The 21,061-nt window shown below is 48.8% G+C and overlaps 1 protein-coding gene across 2 annotated transcripts; it reads left to right on the top strand.

The window, feature by feature from the left end:
* The first annotated feature begins 4,737 nt into the window (after nt 1-4,737).
* Nucleotides 4,738-21,061, top strand: LOC122152384 (serine/threonine-protein kinase 40). Of its 2 annotated transcripts, XM_042793830.1 has the most exons (11): nt 4,744-5,100; nt 7,092-7,211; nt 8,198-8,283; nt 8,777-8,920; nt 9,924-10,151; nt 11,001-11,053; nt 14,061-14,176; nt 17,372-17,516; nt 17,877-17,996; nt 19,014-19,098; nt 19,892-21,061. In XM_042793830.1, exons 2-11 carry the CDS (start codon nt 7,100-7,102, stop codon nt 20,108-20,110), a joined length of 1,308 nt encoding a protein of 435 aa, XP_042649764.1. In that variant the 5' UTR covers nt 4,744-5,100; nt 7,092-7,099; the 3' UTR covers nt 20,111-21,061. The 2 variants fall into 2 exon arrangements, with proteins under 2 accessions (XP_042649765.1, XP_042649764.1); XM_042793831.1 differs by lacking the exon at nt 8,777-8,920 and having other exon boundaries at nt 4,738-5,100.

Here is a 21,061-nt window from a genome sequence, read left to right as displayed (position 1 = left end):
CTGCCATGAGGATGTTGGGCTGGAGCACGGATTTTTTTCCTGGTGGAGGTGGCCTGTGCTCCAGCGTGAAAGGGTTAAGCTGAAGTTGGTGTTTATGTAACCAAAGAGGGAACTCCCAGAGATGAGTCCTTGGCTATCGCATGTGTTGATGCATCAGAGGGGTTTAAAGAAAGTCCAGCTTGTTGCTTGCTTGCACTGTCATTACGTTGCTGGAATCCTGTGCTTCAGAGTTTCCCTGGCTGCCGGGAGGGCTGGGAAGGAATTTGCTTTCCCTGGTGTGTGATTTGACCTGTGGAAGCCTTTTTTGTCCCTGAGAAGTTGGAGATCGACCACAGCTGGACGTGGGATGTAGGTGAGGGCTACTGGGGTCTCTTTTAGCACCGCGGCCTTTCAGGTGCTGGCTCTGCCTTGCTCACATACCTGGGATTAAACTAATCGGCAGGTCAGGCTGAGGAAGGAGGATTTCTAGTGGGTTGGTTCAGCTGTGGGAGGTGTTCGTGTCTCCCAGCTTGCGAAGCACGGCTTGCTTGGCAAGTTGGTATTTACCAGGTGCCTTCTGATGACAGGAGGGTGCCCCAGCCCCTCGTGCTGTGCTGGCACCTCAGGATTCTTCCTTCTCCTTTGGTTAGAGAAACTCTGTGTCTGATTTTGAGCAAAGTTCTCACTTAGGGAAGAAGCTTGAATGAGTCCCTGCACGCTTCCAAGAAATCTGTGAGTCAGGGCTCTTCTGTTTCTGGAGAAGGCTTCCCTTCCCGGAAGGGCTCGCACAGCAGTACATGGGTTGCACTGGCAGCGCTGAGTCATCTGATAGGCTTTTTTTTTTTTTTTATTATTACTTCTGTTACAGAGCGCTTAAACTTCCAAAGCCTTTGGTAGAGTTAATGTTCCTGTGTAGTGAATCTACCAGAGCGCTTTGCAGAGGGAGGGGAGCCCACCCCAGCTGCCCCTGGGCCCGGCTGCAGCACCTCCTTCCCGCGCCTGCTTTGCCTGGGATCTGCCTGGCAAACGTGCCCTGTAATCCCCCGGCCGGTGACTCCTCCGCAGGCCTGACTGCTCCGAACTCCGCCTGTTTTCAGGGAGCCTTTTCCAGTGGGAGTCCAGCCTCTGTCCCTGGGAGCGCCGATGACTCGGGTCTGAGCTGTCCCCAGCCTGGTTTGCCCGGGGAATGTGTGTGGCAACGCTCCGGGATTGCTGCTTCTTGCAGCGATACCGACCTGCTTGTTCCCGTGCAGGGAAGCTGGACCATACTCGAGCTTTTGCTAATTTGATGTTGGCGTTCACGTAGGTTTTTAGGTCATGTCCAACATAGCTTCTCATGAGCTGGAATTTGCCATGAGCCAGGCTTAAATGTGAATTTTGATTAAATCATCACTAATAAATACTGCCCAGCGTGTTACTTAGGTGGCAAAAGGTGTAGCGTGATACTGCTGATTTGAATCAATTCTATTAGCTTCATTTTTGCAAAAGCTGAGGCCTGCGCTGGCTGAGAGGAGAGCAGACAGAGCGAGCAGGAGAAAAACCTTTGCACCAGGCTTCCGGCTTACAACATTTGGCTCCCAGAAGAGAAGACGGTGCAGAATTGCTGCTGTATTGCATGGCAGGTCTTCTCCCATCTGGAGTGGGAGATGGATAATCCACGAGTCCGGAGCAATACTGCGCTTCCCTGGGCAGCCGAGCTGCAGGGCCACCGCTCTGCTGTGGAGGTTTCGAGCCCGGTGACGAAGCCCACAGGGAGCAGTGATTCATCTGCACCGTGCGCACGCCTGAGCCAGCGCTCCTGCCTGCAGTTCCCTGCCCGGCCCTGCCTGCAGTTCCCTGCCTGCACTCCCCTCGCAGCCCTGTCCTGTTCCCACCTGCAGCACTTCCAGGTCAGGAGCAGCAGGCGGGTTTCGGATGCCGGGGTGCTGGTGGCGGGGTGACCTGAGCTCCCAGAGGCAGGTTTCCTTGAGTGGTCTGGCTCCTCACTCGAGGAGCTTGTCCTCGACAGCCCCGACCTTCCAGTAGACACTGGTGGCTTCTGTCATCTGGTGGCTCCCAGCTGCCAGCTCGACCCAGCGCCTTACTTGCAGAGATCAGCTGGCTTGTAGGAGTGGGGTAGGACACCTTTGGGGTTTCCAGTTGTCACACTAGAAGAGTTAAAAACAACTAACTTTGTCCCCTTGTTGCAAGATAAAACAACAGAAAGTGTTGTGGAGGTTATATCAGCTGCTCCAGTGTCTTAACTAGTTTCTGTGCTGCTGAGTAATCCTGTTAACACCCCAAAGGTACTTTTTTTTTTTTCCTGCTCCAGCTATTAGCTGCGGCTGCTGGACTGCAGGACCTGCCTGTTCTTTAATCTGAGATGAAAAGGTCAGTTCCCTCCTCTCGTTTTAATTTGTTATGCTGGGCACTGGAACATCATGCAGTAATTCAGAAATTAGACAATTTCCTTAAGCTATGTAATTAGAAGGTGTTACATCTAGGTCTTCAAATTATTTGATTAATAACTATTAAAGTCATAGCTAGCACAGTAAGAAGCTTTAGACACTTCTCCAGTAAGATATTTGATATATTGCATACATCACATTAAAATTAAGTAATGAATTTTTGTATTAGACTTGTAACTTCATTGTCTGTGTGAGAGACACCATTTTTGTTACAGGTGGTGGGACAGAGAATGGGGGTGGTTTGTTTCTTGGGGAGCGGGCAGAGAACCCACCACACCAGTACCTAACAGTCCTGTCCCTAGGTTGGAGTGTTTTGAGGGATAAGTGGTTTGATGTGGTTCTCTGCAGAAATGTTGGATGCTTTCTCTTGAGACCGATCCTGTTGATGTTAAAATGACTTTTTTTTTTTTTTTTTTCCACCAGTCTTAAGAATTGGAAAGTCCCAACTGTCTGTGCGGGTGCCTGTAGACAGAGGCGTTGCTGCAGGGGCTGAGGAGATGCTCTTCACCCCCTACAAGACTCGCCACCTCTCATGAAAATGTTCTAAATTCTCAACTCTGGGCTATTTTAAATCTCGGCTGTGCTGCCGGGGAACTCGTTTGTTTGCGGCGGGACTCCTCTTGCTGCTGATTTGTCCGTGCTCATGGTGTGCGAGGAGGAAATCCTTGTGCGATGCCGTAATCCCCTCTGGTGCGCGCTGAGCACGCCTGCCCTGGGGAGGCTCGGCAGCAGCAGGGCACGAAGCAGCAGCTCGGAGCCGTGGCCCCGCGCTTCCACCTGCAGCTGTGGAGTCATTTAAGGTGTCCAGTTTATTATGGCTTTTGTCTAAGACTTACTGAAAGCTTCTTCTTCCAGGATATAGTTCAGCTGCTGGTGTCTGAGCAATACCAGCTCTGTGTTGTGAGTACTTCTAGCAGTGAAGCCCCTTGAAACCCGAGCTTTGTATCAGCCCAGCTCAAGCCAAGATTAAATCAGTTTTGCAGGTAGAAAACACCCACTCTCAGCAGGGAGAGGGAGCCTCCTGCATTGCTATTATTTATTTTTAAATATTTTCCCTAAACCTTGTTTCCATCTGTTCTTAGCCCTATGCCTAGTGGATGGCCACTCCTTCTGCAGGAGGCTTACACAGGCAAGTCCGTGCCCTTTCGACCAATTCCCCTTGCTCTAGTTGGGGTTACACAACGTGCAGAAAAAGGAAGAATCTTCCTGCTTTTTCACAGCAGCTGCGCCTGGTTGTCTTCCTTTTGCTCTAGGAACCTTCCTCCTTCCATCCGACTGACCTTCATTCCAGTCTTGGAGGAACCTGAAGCACTCACTTGTAAACCCTCTGGGTGCTCCTGAGGGTCCCTGAGGTTTTTTGGTGGGCTCTGCCACCGCGCAGCCCGAGGAGGAGCAGGAACCGAGTAGGGAGCAGGGCGATGGACGGGGTAGACAGTGCTGTGTGGCACGGAACTGCCTTCAACAGCCGAGAACCCATCTGCGTCGCGTTTTTCTTGCTTGCTCTTGCAAGTACGCTGTGATATTTAGGTCGGTGGGTGTCCTTTAAGCAGCAGCAGGGCTGGGGCACCTCTGTTCGCTCTCGGCGGCGAGCAGCCCCGTCCTGGAAGTGCTGGCTGGCCGGTGCGCGGGCAGGTTCGGGTGGCCCCGAACGCCGCTCACCAGAGTATCAGTAGTTTTGGTGCTTCGATTCAGAAGGACCCTCCGCTGTCCTTGCAGCTCCCCCAGGACCAGGTGATAGTACCGTGTTGTGTTTTGGGCAGTGATGGGAGCTTGGTTCCCATGTCCCAAATGTTCCTTGTGTGGTTTTCAGTTGATCTGACTGGATGCTGGTAAAGTAAACAGCTTGGATGACAAGTGTGTAACACATGCAGCATCCGAAGGTTAAACTAAGCATTTGGTAGAGGTGGTATAGATTCAATTCTACAGTGTCTGATTTAAATTTCTCCTTCTTAAGGGGACCGGTGAACTATTCAGCAGCATTGAATTTAAGTTGAATTAGTTTTATTTTTTTTTAGAGGCTAGATATAAATGTAAGGAGGAATGAACTTGCAGTGCGGATTTGATAAGAATAAAATTCAGTGTACTCTTCTTTGCCTTCTGTAGAAATTGTTCTGTTCAAGTCCAAACTTCAAGCATTAACTCCTACACATTAAAAATTGCTCCCAGTGGTAAAGATTCTGCTGTGGCATTGTTGCTAACTTGGATGTGTTTAAGATACTGTTAAAAACAGGCAAGCGAGTACCAGGTGGTGGAGGTTAAAAGGGAGAATGTGTTTGTTTCTGCTCGGAAGGGAAGGTCTGTCTCGCATCACAAAATGCCTTTTGAGATTGTTGATGCTTGTATTTGTCTTGCTGTGCAGGGCCATGTGTCAGTGACTCCTTGGGGACTGAACTTCAGGAGCCCTTTTACTCTCTCACGTGATTATCAGGAGCTTCAGGCTTTTTCTAAGCCAAAATAAACACCGGTGTTTCAAGCTGCAGAAGTTTTGGTGCATACCACGTTATCGTAATCAAGAATAATCCAGAACCACAGCATCAAGTGTATCTCGTTTCGCATTACAGAGTCCTCGAACTTTCGACCATCCTGCCTTCTCCAAGGTGATGACTCCTGTCTCCTGAGACGTTGGAAAACCTAGTTTGGAAGAAGAGTAAAGATACAGTTGATGCTGAACTACGTGAGTCCTCAGATTATTTTGTTTACGATAACACCATTTGCACCAGTGATTCCTATCCAGCTTGGATTGCACAACGGTCATTATCTCAGAGTTTCTGTGCAGTGGGGTTTCTCCAGTGGAAACGTTACTCATACGTTTCCAGCAGGGATGATGATGTTGCAAGGAGTGGAGAATTTTCTAAGGCACAATCAAATACTAGGTCAGAGATGCGGAATGAGCAGGAGGAGGAGCGTGTGGGGCTCAGGACTTTGCTCTGTTCAGCTGGCTGGGCCGGCTGGCACTTCACTATCGGAGATCTGAACGTGCTGGTGGAAGGTGGTAGTGCAGGGATGCAAAGCCTGCTGCAAGACTTCACACCTTATCTCTCTTGCTATCTCTGATCTTGGTGACAGGTACTGCTAGATGAATTAATGCAATGAGATCACGCTTGTGTCCACAGAAAGGGTGGGACTGCCAGAGGGTAAACTTCATTCAAAGTATGGTGATTTATCAGTCTCTGATGTGGTGAAACACTGGGACTTTTTTAAAACAAATAAGTACAACCCAAAATATTTTCCCAGTCTGCTGTAGTAACCTCTTAGAGAAGACTACTGGGGCTTGGTTTTGACTTGCTCAGAGTAAGAAAGTGGATCTGTGCTTAGTTCCTCCCCACCACCCCCCAAAAAAAAAAAATCTTTGGAATGTTAGAGCACAAGTATCTAATATCTAGATATTTGTGAAAGTCTTTGAAACACTTTTCCAAGAGATAAAGGTGAAGAGGAGGTGTATTGGGAATAAAACTTCAGTTTGATGGAGCTGGCTTACGCTTGCAGTGAGCACACAGCACACGAAGGCAGGCTGCCTGCCTGGCAGCAGACCTAAGAGGTTCTTTTCCTGATAAACTGCAACAAGACTTTTGTTTGGGGAAGAAGGGTTTTAGTCACAGTGGCTTGAATTTATTTGGCCCTTTAGGTATTTGTTCTGCAATACCACTGCAAATTGTCTTTAGATTTCTGAGCAGCAGAAAATGCATGTTGGAAATCAGATTTTCTGCAATACCTAAGTCGGAGTTAGTCAAGCTTTTGGTTGTTTGTGCTGAATTGTAGTGATGCGTGGACCTTCAATATATACTTGGATGCTAAGCATGAGATTCACATTTAATAGATTAAATTGTTCTTTGCATGGAGTGATAGTGCAGGAGAGCACATGTACTGGCACCGCAGTTTCCCTTCATTGAGATATCCATTAAAGGCAGGTAATTATGTGTTCATTCTAAACAAAGCATCGATTCCTGCACGTGGAGACTGAAGTGGTAGTTTTATATGTTGGACTCCAAATTTCAGCTGTGTTGAATGTAACAAGATGGAGATGTAATAAAAAGGTTAGAGCCTAAAGAGGTACAAAGAGAGGGAGGGACTTACTGTAAGGCTAAAAATACATTTTTGAAAAATCATTGTTAAATTAACCGAACCTCGCAGTAATTATCATGTTTTAGTCTTCTGTGTCTTTGCTGGAGAAGGCGAAAGATATTGTTAATTTTTATGCTCGGTTAGTTTTGTGTATTCGTGGCTGTTTGAGGAAGAGACTTGAGCCTTCTGAGTTACTTGGTGAGCTGCCTGCGATGCCGAGTGGGTATTCCTCCATGAAGGAACCCACAAAAGTCCATAGGCTGAATCAGAAGCAGACGTCCGTACAGAAGGATAACTTAGGTATTTTCTTTCAGAGTTTTTTTGGAGTACATTAATTTGCAAACTTGTTTTTGCTGTAAAACAAGCTTTAATTATTTTGACTTGTTCCCACTATGTCTCTCAAACAACTCTTCTATGAAATGTTGCTTTCAATAATGAGGCTGATTTATACCTTCAAATATGCATTAAGCCTCCAACCCGCAGCTGGTCTATAGGCAGACACACGACTGCATCAGTAGGTGAAAGCCTTCCAGTACAGAATGAGGGGTAACAGAAGAAATTAACTCAGTTGCTCATCAAATGTGATCTTCTTTCTCTTTCAAGAGCCAAGGATGAAGCGGCGAGCATCAGACAGAGGAGCTGGGGAAACATCCACTAAGGCAAAAGCTCTTTGTACAGGGATTTCTGGAAATAATGCCAAGAGAGCAGGCCCTTTTATACTAGGTAAGCAGGGAGGGTTTTCTTCTTTATTTTTCAAGGTAACTGCTGATGCAGAACTGAAAATAAAAGGCACTATAAACAGAGGCAAAGCAGATGTGTAGTTTAGCATCTTACCTCAGAGTGCAGTTCACTTGAGGTAGCAGAGCAGCAGCCCTCGCAGCTTCTGCAGCTGGTCAAGCTAGGAAGATTTCTAATACTAATATAGCAAGACAGGCATGGCTTTCAAGATAAATATGAGACCTTGATTTTACCCCCTTTTTTTTTTTTACTGTATTCTTAAAATTTGTTAAAGAAGAAATTCATTCAAGGGGTTTTTTGGGTAGAGCTCTGGGGAAATGATCAACTCTGCTTGCCTGGAATATGCTGTCAAATCAGCATATAGGCAACTTAATAATGCAGTAGTGGTCATTGTAAGTGGTATGTGCCAAGGCATGACCACTCTGCTAGCTTCTGAGAGTTGCTAGAATAGTTGTTCAGAACTAGTTAGAACAGCTCTCAAAAACTTGATGGACTTCACAGTGTGGGAGCCAATGGATAATCAGTTGGAAGCTGATTGATTTAGACTGAAGAGTGGAGACTGTATTAAGTTGAAATTTGGACTAACCTGTGTACCTGAGCTGTCCCTGCAGGGGTGGCAGTTGGGTTCAGAGGTGTGGTAATAGCAGTTGCCATGGGTGTTGCTAGTAAATGTAAAAGCTGTATGGTTCAGGCATGCAGAAATTTGAATTTCTGAAAACAGCTGTGCCATGTGTGAGCTTTTGTTAAATGTTTCTCCAGTGAACAAATGAAACGTTGTCCAGAAAGGTTTCAGAGTTCAATACTTCTTTTTTTCTTTAGATCATAATTTGTGGAAATGCACTTAGTCTCCTGAAAAAAAAGGAACTTAGTTTAAACTAATGTAAACTGCATGACACTTGATACTGATGTAACCCTGAATTAGTCATTGCTGCTTAAAGGAAAACAAGTCTGTTTTTGCTTTGTGCTGCTAGGTCCACGTTTAGGTAACTCCCCTGTGCCAAGTATTGTTCAGTGTTTGGCAAGAAAGGATGGGACAGATGACTTTTATCAGCTAAAGGTAAGCAAACTGTAGGGCTTCCATATCTCAGGGGCTCTCTAACTTCAGCTCTTGTGACAGGAGCACTTGCAGTAGTGTGTGGTGTAGGCTGAACTGGTGTGCTGTCGGAAACTGCTGCTGGAACTTCCCCTCAGCAGGGCAGTTCTGCCAGGCGTAGATCTGGTGTCGAGATTAGCCCTGAGATGAGGCCTCTGTGGCTGCCGTGCTGCTCTCCTGGAGCCCTCTGATCTGCTCCACTGTGCCTGAAATGGGAGCGAATCCAGTGGGAGAAATCACCTGGGATATTTGCAAAAAGCCACCTGAGCGGCTTTTCTGTGTTAATCAAGCTTACGCTCTGCATCCTGCACAGATGTTCTGGTGGGTTTGTGGCAGGTATGCAGACATCAGAGCAATTACATCAGCTGTTGAACACATGTGAATACCGAAAATGAGAGAAGTTGGGGGCATTTGGGTTTTTCTGGGAACTGTAAAGGTGTTTTCTCTTTTCCTGAAGATTCTCACCTTAGAAGAAAGGGGTGATAAAGGAATAGAAACCCAGGAGGAACGACAGGGCAAGATGCTATTGCACACAGAGTATTCTCTCCTTTCCCTGCTCCACAACCAGGAAGGAGTGGTTCATCATCATGGGCTCTTTCAGGTACAGCTGGTCACCATCCAGGCCGAGGGAATGCCAGTAATTGCTTTTGGCTTGAGCTGCTTTTTTAAATGTACAGTTTGTGCTGACCCTGTTCTTGTGTGTAAAGAATTACCAGCACACCGCTGAGATGAACCGCTGCTGCTTCAAACAGCAAGTTTGTGGCAGAGGCTTTTGAGGGTTAAGTGAGATGTAATGGGGCTTGGGATTTGGGAAATGGGAGAGCATTCAGAGATGGGACAGGTGCTCAGTACTGTCCCCTTTAAATAGGAAAATAACTGCTTCACTGGCAAATCAATTTGTGGCCTCAGAGCACCCTTTGACATGGAGTTTGTGCTTTCCAGTCTGTCCTGTTCTATGATGACTTATAAGAGGGGACAAATTGCCAGGAAACTGTTTTAGCAAGTTAAACTAGTCAATGTGCTGATCAGTGTCTTGTGTGAGTGAATTGTGTCGCTGTTAATGCCTTTAGAGCTGTTTATGGGCTGAAAGGAGTTCCTGGTTTGGATGTTGATATTGCCTTGCTTGTGGGTTAAATTCTGTCAACAGACTTTTCACTTGAGGCCATCTGTGCTATATCTTAAACAAGCCGAATGTCTAGCTCAGCTCTGTCCCTTCTGATGTTATGGAAGAACTGCTAATTGTGTCTTAAGATTTGCATTCTTCTCATTAATAATGTGTTGGATCCCTAGTATTCAGTCTGTACCACTATGTAGAGGTTGTTTTTTTTTTTAGGTTTTATCTAAAGGTATCTGTGTCTATATAAACAGTATCAGTGCTGATATACACATATAGCCAAACAGCATAGACTTTCTCTAACTTCTGTAAATAGAGATCATGTATCTTCCTTTTGAAATCCTGACTGAGGGCAAAGAACGATTGCTATGATTGCACTGGCTTATTTTGAGATCACAACATAGTTATTTATTCTCCAGTGTTCTGTCTGTAAGTACATGTACCCGGATAGCTTCCCTGAACTATCGATCATTTGTTTGCCTCCCTGCAGGACCGAGCTTGTGAAATTATAGAAGATCTAGAAGCCAACAGAATGGTCAGAAAAATGAAGAAGCGCATTTGTCTTGTGTTAGACTGTCTCTGTGCTCATGATTTCAGTGACAAAACAGCAGATCTGATCAATCTGCAGCATTATGTCATTAAAGAGAAGAGACTAAGTGAGCGGGAGACGGTAGTGATATTTTATGATGTGGTACGAGTGGTAGAAGCATTACATAAGGTAAGATCTTCGTTATCCCTTTTCAGTGTGGAAGGCGTAGTTTTCCCACGTTAGTATAATAGATGTTTTAAAACTTCCTTGTGCAGGCAGTGACAAGGTTACAGAGGATGGATGTTTCAGCTGTTTCCCCGTAACAGTGTTCTGTGTAAGACCTCACGCCCCAAGCCATGAAAGAGCTTTCCCTTCCCTTCCCCTGCCCTCAGGTTTCTCGCTGATAACGTAGCATTTGTTGACTGTGGAGAGGGGCCAGCTGGACTAAATGCAGATCAGGTGAACTGTAGTGTTACTAACCTCAGAAAGGGTGGTCCAGGAGGAGAGCAGAGGCTAATCAAATGCAGGAAGCACTTCAAGCTATTTCCTTTTGAAGCAAAATAAATCACAGTGTAAGAATTGATTTCTGAGATCAGAACCTCAACCTCCAAGTTTGAGATCAATGAACTAGAAATCATTGTAAGAAAAATGGATTCTGCCGATGTTTGACTTCTTACCCTGAGGCAAGGGAAACCCCTCCTTCCTTGGCAGAGCGGTGAAGCATGTATCTTTGAGGGAATGCTCATCATGTTGGTCATAATGAGCCTGGACATTTAAGTTTCAGGTCTCTTGATTTCAGGCAAGCCTGTCTGTGTTCAAAGTAGCAAATTTTCTTGTTCTGTCCTTGTGACCAGAATCGAAAATGAAGTGTACAGAGTACCCGGGATGCAACCTGACTTGAAACCTTGACCTAGGTTATTTCTGAGAGAGAAGGTGACAGGATTTCAGAAGTTGTTTAGTGTGTTTGTCCAAGTATCGGATTTATACTTCCATAACAAATATGATTTTGCTCACGTTATGCTCTTATACATTTTACAGAAAAATATTGTGCACAGAGACTTGAAACTAGGAAACATGGTGCTAAACAAAAGGTAAGTCTGCTGGAGAGCTGCTGCTCTGACAGTTGTCTTACGTTTCTTCCCTGAAGCAGATTTCTATTGGAAACAGGATCAGCAGCAGCACTCGTTGAGAGTGCTCTTGTGTGAAAAGAGTGAGGGAAGTGGAAACAGCCTGTGCAGAAATGCAAATCCAGTTCAAAATTATATGAGTTAGTCTCCAAAAATTAACTGACCCCAGCCTAGATAGTTCACTCTTCCACCATGCTTGTGACCTCACATCAGCACTTCTTTTTGGATTCAGATTTCTGAAAACTAAGCTTTATAGTAATTTAGAAACCTGCAAGAGAAATACTTTCTAGATAGTTTTTTTTTTAAAAAAAAAAAAAGAATTAAAATGTGGTGAGTGGTTCTGTTCACATAATTCACTTTCCATCGTGCTAAAGGAATTCCCAACACTGCAGTCTACTATAATCACAGCGGTGTTAAATCTTTGACTGTTGCACTGCTGTGTTTTTGCTAGCAGTAAAATATTTACTTATCTAAACAAAAGCTTTTCTGTCTAGTCTGTATTTGTGCTTGAAATAGCTTCCTTGTTCCCAGTAGCTGGTTCGGTGCAAGCCTCAGTTTATAAGGCAGCCATGTCCAGCCCGTCTCGGGGGCTGTGCGGGCACGGGAGGGACCAGCCCCCCCAGAGCACGAGCGCAGCACGAGCGAGCGGCCGCTGGCGGTAGCGTGCGCGCTGCTTGGTGGCTCCTTGGAGTGTCTTGGTTGTCCTGGGTTATGTAGTTTAGTTGGCAGGCTAGTTCCAGTTCAGATACTCTGCTGTGTCCTTCAGTGTTACATTACTGACTAAATATTTTGCGCTAGCATTAAGACTGAGTGGAATTTGCTGTCTTTTCACACTGTCTGGTTTTCTGTGGAATGAATAAAAAACTGGAAGGCTTTAGGTCTGTAGGCTTCCAGGTTCTGCACAAAGCATGTGGGTTCGCTGTGGTCACAATTTGCTTTTATTCTCCTACCTAATACTGTTTGAAAGCAAACAGATTTTACCTTCTGAGGTTGAACTTCTTGGTTCCTCCCACACACAGAGCAGCTAGTGCTTTTCAGGGCCACCTGTAAATTGATTTAAGTCGTTTCTGTAGATCTGCTTTAAGATGTATGCCTTATCTTCTGCTTGCTGCTTTGATTCTCCTTCTTGCTAGGAAGAGACAGACAAAGGTTGCTGCTTTAAAGGATCCACCCAGAGCTCCCCTTCTTTTCTGGGCAAAGGGTGCAGTGGAGCATCCCACTATAGAGCTGCACACAGGGGCCCCCACTGGCAGGGAGGGGGAGGTGTTTTTGAAGCTTCGGGAGCACACTTGCCAAAGTAATTCATTGTATTACATACTATGTTTTTGCTTTTCACTAGCAAGACCATCAGATTTGGTGAGGAAAAACTGTAGCCTCTACAGCAGTGAGTCATATGAAGGGGTGGGTGAGGCATAAGAATAGATCAGCACGGAAAGGACCAGCCGTTTGGGCTGACCAGAAATGTTTGTTTTGTTCCAGCCGTGCTCACAAGAGAGCCGGGTCTCTTCTGTTGGCGGGGGAGTGGAGGTAGCAACGTATCACTGCGAAGTCCTGACCAGGCATGTTACACCCTGGGCTAATGAAGGTCCCTCAGACTCTGTTCCCTGTGAGATATGGACATTAAAGCCTTGCAAGTTTTCCAGTTAGCCAGTGCAGTAGTTGGATGATTACAGATTAGATCAGATTTCAGTTAGGAAATAAAACCAAGCAACCCTGAACACTTTAGTGTCCTTTAGAACACTTAGTCTTTTAATCCTTAACAAATCCTGCAGATTATTATTCAGCCAGGGAAGTCTCTTGACAGTTGAAGCTAACACTTCTTAAACACAAGTCTGTCTTTCTTAATGATCAACTCTCCATTGCCAGCCCACACTTGGTTTTATTTCACTTGTCTGTTAGACTTGCTGGAAATTTTTCTTGGTTATTGTGACTGACTTGATTCATTCTCTCAGGCTCTAGTTGTGTAACACTTTTCAAGAATATAGAAATCTTCTAGACAGTGTTTTTCTGCTCCATCCTTTAAGTTGTACATTAAAACCCAAATTATCTGAGTGACATGAAAGATTTAATGTGATGGTAGTTTTGTAATGAGCTCACTTTCCCTGGAAAAATTCATTAATTGGAGCTGGCAATACCATATGGAAGTAGGGCTACCTTAGTAGAGAAATTACATCTACCTGCAGTTCTCACCTCTTCTCAGGAGGTTTTTTGGATGTTGATTAGGCTTTCTCTGTTCTGCATACTTGTGTGTGAAAAACAGTCTTGCAGATCAGGTCAAACTGCCACCAGACTCCTCCTGTGGGACTGTTGGGTAACACAAAAGTGGTTGTACTGAATCTGATCAGAGGTCCCGTAGCTCATCTGCTGGCGACACGTAAGCAAACATTGCACGGAGGCTGGATGTGGGGCAGCCCTTCTGTAGGGTATTTTCCCTCAGCTTCCAGAAAATGTTGTGCGGAGAAGGTGATTTTAGAGATGGTAGTTGGGAAACATAGGGGAGAGTCAGCAGTTAAAATAAACTTCTGCTTTATCACTCGTGCCCTGCAATGGTCAGCGAGCACACACGTGCAGATCCTGGCGTGGCTGCTGCCTGTAGGGTGCTGTGCTGCTGGCTAGGGTGCCCCTGGAGGGCTGGCCAAAGGCAGCTGTGGGGCTGCAAGGTGGGCAAGTTACATGGGCACCCTGTGCTCGCAGCCATGCTTACACGTGCCACTCAGGTCGGGTGTAGACATTGTCCACAGCTGTAAGAGATTCTCTTATTCCCCCTCTAAGAGTCTTGCAAGCTGTGCCGAGAGCTGTGGAATCCCTCCCCTTTGTGATGGAGTTGATCCTACAGCTCCATTTGTCTTTTTCCCAGCACTTCAAGCTTCCCAAAAAGCCCCACAGACACACAGTTTAAGTTCCTCTGTTTGTGCTGTTTGGCTAGTGCAGGGATGGTCCTCGTTCACTGATGCCTTCTGATTCTCCCCAGGACTCATCGAATAACCATAACAAACTTCTGTCTTGGAAAGCACCTGGTGAGTGAAGATGACCTGCTGAAAGACCAGCGAGGGAGCCCTGCCTACATCAGCCCAGATGTGCTCAGCGGTGAGCAAACCCCTTCAGCCCCCACTGGGACTTCACAGCCCCCACACTTTAGCCTGGTTTCATTTAATTGTGGCTCTTGACAATAAATGAAAGACATCTAGTTGTGTTCCCATATGTGACCTGCCTTCTCTGAGAGCCTCTTAATTAGGGTCCAATTATGAGACTTGGTCTGTTTTTCCAACTGGGGAAGCATGGAAGGAAGGAGCAAGTGGAACTTTTTTCTTAAGGCTAGTCTGAACTTCAAAGCTAATTAAAAGCTCCCTGCCTGTTCCTAAATACGTCTGACTGCAGACAAGGCGTTCCGTGTCCCACGTCTGAATCTTGTTCCTGAGGCTTCACTTAAGCTGCAGGAAAATCCCTAGGCCTGAGAGGCAGTCGGTCCAAATCCCACCATAATGTCAGCTTATTCCAGACCATACACTGAGAGGAGCAGTTGCTGCAGCTGCTACTTGCTTCCAGAAGGGAACTGTTGACCCTCTGGGCAGCTGCTGGGCTGACTGGGAGGAGTTACTTAAAAATAAAGGAATGATGACACCAGTCCAGAGCAGCCGTCTGTTTGGGCTGTATCTTGTGGCCAGCAGTCTGGCCTATGCCTTGTCTCCAGCACAGGCCTTAAAGCAGAAGTCTGGCAAAAAACAGCTTTCCCTAATGTCCTCCTGCCTTTTAACTGTTTCCAGTGCATGAGACTTTCAGAAACAGATGTGGTTTCTGTCTATTTAGTTACTTCAGGAGATTTCTCTTCCATGAGCTCCAAGGTCTGCTACTATACTAACTTTTGTGCTGGCAATAGCTAAGCAGGCAGTGGTGCTCCTGTTTGTCAGCGTAGTGACCGAGGCTTTGTTTTGGAGACTTTCGGGGGGTTTTCTTCTCTTCTCATCAAGGGCGCACTTACAGCTGGGGCTGTGCATATGAAACATCTGTATCGACTCCAGTTATTATGCATTAGCTCGTGTTGCGGAGTATTCCTGATGCTTACAGGTAAAATTCCCTTTGGATGAAGCTGAACTATACATTGCCATCCAAGATCGCCCCTGATGCATCCCACCTGCCTAGGGGTTATCCATCCGCAAGGCTGAGCTGGTATTTGGATGATGGGAAACTGCCTAAAACTGTGGACAGTAGATGATCAGCACCAACAGTTTTCTGGACAAGCTGGCAATATGTTGGGAAGCATCACTCGCGGGTGTGCGTAGAGCTAGTGTGAAAGCCAGCATCCTTGGCAGCCTGTCACATTTGTTTATGCAAGGTTAACATCTAGGGTACTGGAAACACCTCTGCTGAAGATCCGGGTTACTTGCTCCTGGTATCCCAAGCTATTGTATTTCAGAAATGCCCTCAGAGGGAGCTAGTCCTGAAATTTCCAGACCCATTGGGCTCCCCCCAGTAAGTCTGTTGTCAGGTTTAGAGGCAGCAGCAATAAATGTAGCTGAGCTCTTCCGTCGTGATCTGCCAGGCAGGTTTGAGGCTGCTTCCCTCCTGGGCAGGACTAAGCCAGGAAGGGAGCAGAGGCAGGCAGGGAGGTGGAACATGTGTTTTTTGCAGGCCTTTCCTGTTCTGCAGGATATCCTGAGGCCCCTGTAACCAAATGGATGATATGAGCCAACTGCCCTGCAGGAACTTGGAGCAGTTGCAGCTCAAGTGGCTGGTGTCTGGTAAAGACTGCATGGAGCTGCTCCTTCCTGCTCATCCGGGGTACTGCTCTGCCCTCTCACCCTCCCTGCCAGCACAGCTCGGCCGCGAGCACCCACGTTTCTTCTAACAGCTCTCTGGGCAGGGGGGTTGAGCGGCCTGTTTGTAGGCCACGTGCCGCGTGGTGCTGAACAGGCCCTTTGCTGGCTGCTCCGACGGCTGAGGCTGCCGCAGAGCCAGCCAGGCACGGCCTTGGTTAGAGCTGCATCCTGCTGCAGCTCCGCCTGGGCTGACCTTCGGGTGCAATCGCCCTGCGCTCCAGCTCTGCCAGCAGCCCTTCCCCACGGCGCGTCTGTGCAGCCCGATCCTCTGCTCTTGAAAACGCTGTTCCGAAAGAGCTCGGTCTGCAGTTCCCCCCCCCCCCCAGGCATCGAGGGGAAAAGTTACTTGAGGACATTCCGGGCTTCACCACCACCTTCAGACTCTGAGCATCCCTCTGTATTGTTAATGCTCCTGTGCAAGAGGAAGCTAAAACACCTGAAGACTTAATCATTGTTTTAGGTCTCCAGGAGAAGCTGTCTTCTGTTAAGAGATGGCTTATGTTTTATGGCTACTGAAATGTCACCGCAGGAAAAGCTGGAGGAGGAGGGAGAGGTGCCTTTTTTTGAGCATATAAAGCAAAGAATAATTAGTACAAATAACAGATGCTGCAGCAGTGACTCACTGCGTGAGTCAGAGGAAGTCATTCCCTCGGTCCTGTGCTGTGGTACAGCACCAGAGTTGAATTTTTTGACCCTCATGCACGCTGCTGTTTGCTGATTTATCGTGCGATTGAGGGGGCTTTAAAGCAGCGTTTTCCATCGCGCGGCTCCCGGGGCGTGCTGGGGCTGCAGCAGCTTTCAGCAATGCCTCTGCGTGGGGGAAGCACCTCCCTGTGCTGGGTCCATCCCGCAGGCAGAGCCCCGTCTCGATGGGCTCGCTCTGAGCTGGCTGTGCAGAGGCTTGGGCTGCACTTCCACGCCGACCTGTGCCGCTGGGGCGGCGAGGTTGGCGTTAATCTTGGGCCACTCTTCATCAAAAGAGCACTTCTCTTTCTTGGGCTCTCTTTCCTGCCTCCCTCTGCCTTGTGCTCGCTGGCCCTTAAATTCCCTTCTCCTTTGACCCGGACTTGCAGCAGGGAGCATCCATCTGTGGAGCCTCCGAGGCTCGGGGACTCCGGCAGTGACGCCACGGGGAGCCGAGTGGGAGCTCCAGCACAGTAGGAACTGGTTCTGATTACTTGATGCTCTTGGATCACATCAAGGCCCTTCAGCAGGGATGGCCCTGCCCTGTAGGGAAAGGGAAGGCACCCGTGTGGAGATGCACGACTTTGCTTGTTTGCAAAGGGTGCAGCTTTGAAAGAGTTTCCTAGTGTCTTGCGATAGGAAGTCTCGAGTGTCTTGATTAATACTTGGAAAAAAGCATGGCATGCAGGGGTTCCTCCAGTGCCCTTGCTGCTGGTGGTGGGCCGCAGAGGTGAGCGGTGTCGTAAAGGCTGTTGCTTTTGTGTCTCCTTGCTCCCCGCAGGGCGGCCGTACCGTGGAAAACCCAGTGACATGTGGGCGTTGGGTGTGGTGCTCTTCACCATGCTCTATGGCCAGTTCCCCTTCTACGACAGCATACCTCAGGAGCTCTTCCGCAAAATCAAGGCTGCCGAGTACACCATCCCTGAGTGAGTACGGCCTGTCCCGGGGAGGCCCTTCCCTTAGTGCCTGGGCGGGCGGTGCTCTGGGCCTGACTGGGACAGGCGGGGCTGGAGGGGCTTCACTCAAAGCCCCTGAGGGTTGCAGCAGTAATGGGAACAAAGGCTGTGTGCAGTAGACACCGAGGAAGCAGTAGTGGAGCTGGGACGTCTGGTGCAAAGGTGCGAAAGGCCCAGTGCTGCAGGGACAGAGACTCGACCTCCTGGTTAATTCTGGGGTGTCTCGGTCGGAGCGGTGGTGGCTCCGCTGGCTCTGACCCGCGTCCCCAGCGCGTCCAGCCTGCTGCTGCCTCTGCCCACCGCGGGCTCACCACGCGTCCTCTCTCCCAGGGATGGACGGGTCTCGGAAAACACTGTGTGCTTGATCCGAAAACTGCTGGTCTTGGATCCGCAGCAGCGTCTGACGGCTTCTGAAGTGCTGGATTCTCTCAGCTCCATCATAGCATCATGGTATGTGCAAGAGGAGGGAGACAGGAATGTGGCGTCTCTGGCCGCGGGCTGTGTTATTCCAGCTGTGGCCAGCAGACTGCTGCCAAACAGGACACCAGAGGAGGATCTGAGAACTGCAAAAAAGTCTTTAAATCCTGTGTCTCAACCACTGGTGTCTGCTGATGGGTACAGCCAGAGCGGCCTGTACAAACATTTGTCACTGTGACCAAGATTGGAGTTTGCAAAACGATAACATTGCAAAACCGTAGTGGGGTACGGGAGGGCCTCTGCTGCTGTGCCCCCCCTTGTGCTCCCCAGATTGGAATTTTAAAGAAAGTGCAATGGTCAGGAATATCTTTTATGTACAAACAGATGCAGCCAAGCGCAGACACTTCCTGCAAGCTTGTAATTAGCACTGCATTGTCTGTTAAGTAAAATCAGGCATGAGATTTCTAGAGGGGAAGAGCAGGAGATGCCGTTACAGGTGGGAACACTACCCGTGCAGGGTGGGGATGCCTTTTGAAAGGAAATCTGACTCCAGGACTGGCATGAATCAACGGGGATGAGATTCCAGTAGCACACTCCAGCAGAAATGGATCCTGGTGGTGTTTGCTTGGTGCAGCCCTCTCTTGTCAGCCCCATGACCTTCTGTCTGTGCTGCACAGCATGCCCAGGCAAAGTTCTTGTGCTGCCTGTTGAGTCAGCAGTGAAGTCTGTGATTCTTGGAGCTGTGGCTGTTTTCTCTCCTACCTATGCAAGACTTAAAATTCCACATCCTGTTTAAAAAATGAAAAAAAAAAAAAAAAAAAAAAAAAAAAAGACAGCTCTGGGGATTATAACATGATTTCATGTCGGGGAAATTGAATTTTGAATAGTGTCCTTTAGTAGTAGTAGCTGGTGTGGCGTCCAGGCAGCTCGGTGCCACGCTGCGGTGGCCAGCCAGGCAGGCTTGCCCTGGTCGGGGTGCTGGGGGGGGGGGGGGGGGGGGTGGGCTGGGGTGCTGGGCTCCGAATCCCTGAGGCTGCGCTCTCTCCCCAGGCAGTCCATGTCCTCGCTGAGCGGCCCTTTGCAAGTGGTGCCGGACATCGACGACCAAGTGGCTAACCCTGAAAACCCGCAGGAGGTAGGTTTTCCTACTCTCCTCTCCCCGGGGCCGCTTGCCCGTGCCGCGTCTGTAACGGGAGGAGGTGGCAGCGCCCTGTGGCCCCTGAGCTGGGGAGGGGAGGGGAGGGGGGGCAGGACCCAGCTGTGGCCACCGCTCTGCGAGGCGGCCAAGCCCATCGCCGTCCTGTGCCGGGGAAGGAAAGGCTCGTGCTGCGGGGAGCAGGGGCCATGCCCAGCTGGCTGCACTGCCTGCAGGAGAGCTCCCTGCCCCCGGAGCCAGTGGAGGGGCAGCTCGCTCCTCTCCGAGCCGCGCGCACTCCCCCGCGCGCAGCCGAGAGCTCACGTGCGCCGGGAGAGCCGGGAAGGGGTAGTGCCGTTGGCTCGGGCTCCCCGGGGAGCTCTGCGATGGGAGCAAACATCCTGTTTTCTTGCCAGTGCATTTTATGTTGGAAGTGACGGCCGGTGACCTCACTGCCTGGGGACAGCCTTGCAGAGCTTTTGCCTGCGGTGCTGCCACGAGAAATCCCTCCGCTGGGCTCGGGGGCCGTGAGAGCTGGGGTCAGACAGCTGCAGGCTCTGAATATCTGGCTGGGTTGGGACGAGCCGGGTCAGCACAGAGCCACGGAGGCTTCCACACCTCTGTTGCAGGTGGCACTGATGACTCGCTCACAGGGAGTCCTGCCTGCATGTCTGGCAGCAGGGCCAGGTCTTGGATTAAGACTCCAGTTATCCCCTGGTGGCTCAGGACCCCTGGAGAGGAGTTGTGGGACCGGTGTGTGTTGCTGTGGCTCTGACGGGTGGTTCCCTGGCAGGTGAAGGTGACGGAGGAGTGCTCGCAGTACGAGTTCGAGAACTACATGAGGCAGCAGCTGCTCTTGGCTGAGGAGAAGAACACCTTGCATGAGGCCAAGAGCTTCCTCCAGAAGCGGCAGTTTGGGAACATCCCCCCAGTGCGACGCCTGGGCCACGACGCCCAGCCCATGAACCCTTTGGACGCAGCTATCCTGGCCCAGAGGTACCTTCGGAAGTAGCTTCCCACGCACCCGAGAGCACAAGCACCATCCTGCAGTCTGCCTTTCACGTCGCCTACTACAGCTCAACAGCAATACCCGTGTCCCGTGATGGAGAATAATGTAGCAATTCTTCTGAGCTCTGTTCAGGGACACGCACTCACACTTGCTCTGGAGGGAGAAGACTTTTGAAAAAGCTAGTTTTGGAAGCAGCAACCTCTTGGCATCTTCTGGAATCTGTTTTTTAAATCGAAGCCTAGATGACTAATCTGCTTTTAATCATGACTGTAATCTACCTCTCTTGTCTTTTTAACCATGCTGTTCTCTGGATCGAGCGAAGCCTGTGGGGAAGGAGAAGACTACCAAGGGTGAAGCTGGTTTGCTGGCACAAGTCGCGGCTGTGCAGTACGGAGAGTCGGCTGATTGCATTCGCTCCATATGGTTTGAATAAGCTTAGATTTATCGGGGTTTCTTGAAAGGAAGAATTTCTTGAAACCTCCCACTTCCCTTCGTCCGCATCAAATCTCTTTCTGTCCTTACCATGCCACCCGGTCTGCCGGTGGTGTCTAACCCTCGGTGGCCGGGTGTGGGCTGCAGCACACCGAGGCCCCCGAGCGGCAGGAGCAGCCGCCGGTTCCCCGGTGCGAGCGGGGGCTGCCCGGGGGGCCCGGCCACCACCTCGCCTCACAGTTGTCCTTGCAGGCGATCGCTGCAGAGATCGGATCCTGTCTGTGGTTCAAAGGTTCTGCAGGACTTGGCCCGCTGTGGCCTCTGACATCTTTCCCACCTTTCACCGATTCTTTTAGTTTCATAAGGATATATGATTTAATCTTATTTTTCAGTAGCTTCTCTAAGGTGCAGTTAAAATTGCATTAATTCTGATTTAGCATTTTCACACTTCAGTTGTGGTACAGATATAATATATGAGTTACAATGTGAAAAAGCTTCCCAAAATAATCTGCCTAGAATTAG

This window comes from Tyto alba, unplaced genomic scaffold (assembly GCF_018691265.1).
Source record: "Tyto alba isolate M040663 unplaced genomic scaffold, T.alba_DEE_v4.0 Super-Scaffold_20, whole genome shotgun sequence".
Classification (NCBI taxonomy): domain Eukaryota; kingdom Metazoa; phylum Chordata; class Aves; order Strigiformes; family Tytonidae; genus Tyto; species Tyto alba.
This window is presented reverse-complemented; position numbering and strand designations above follow the sequence as displayed.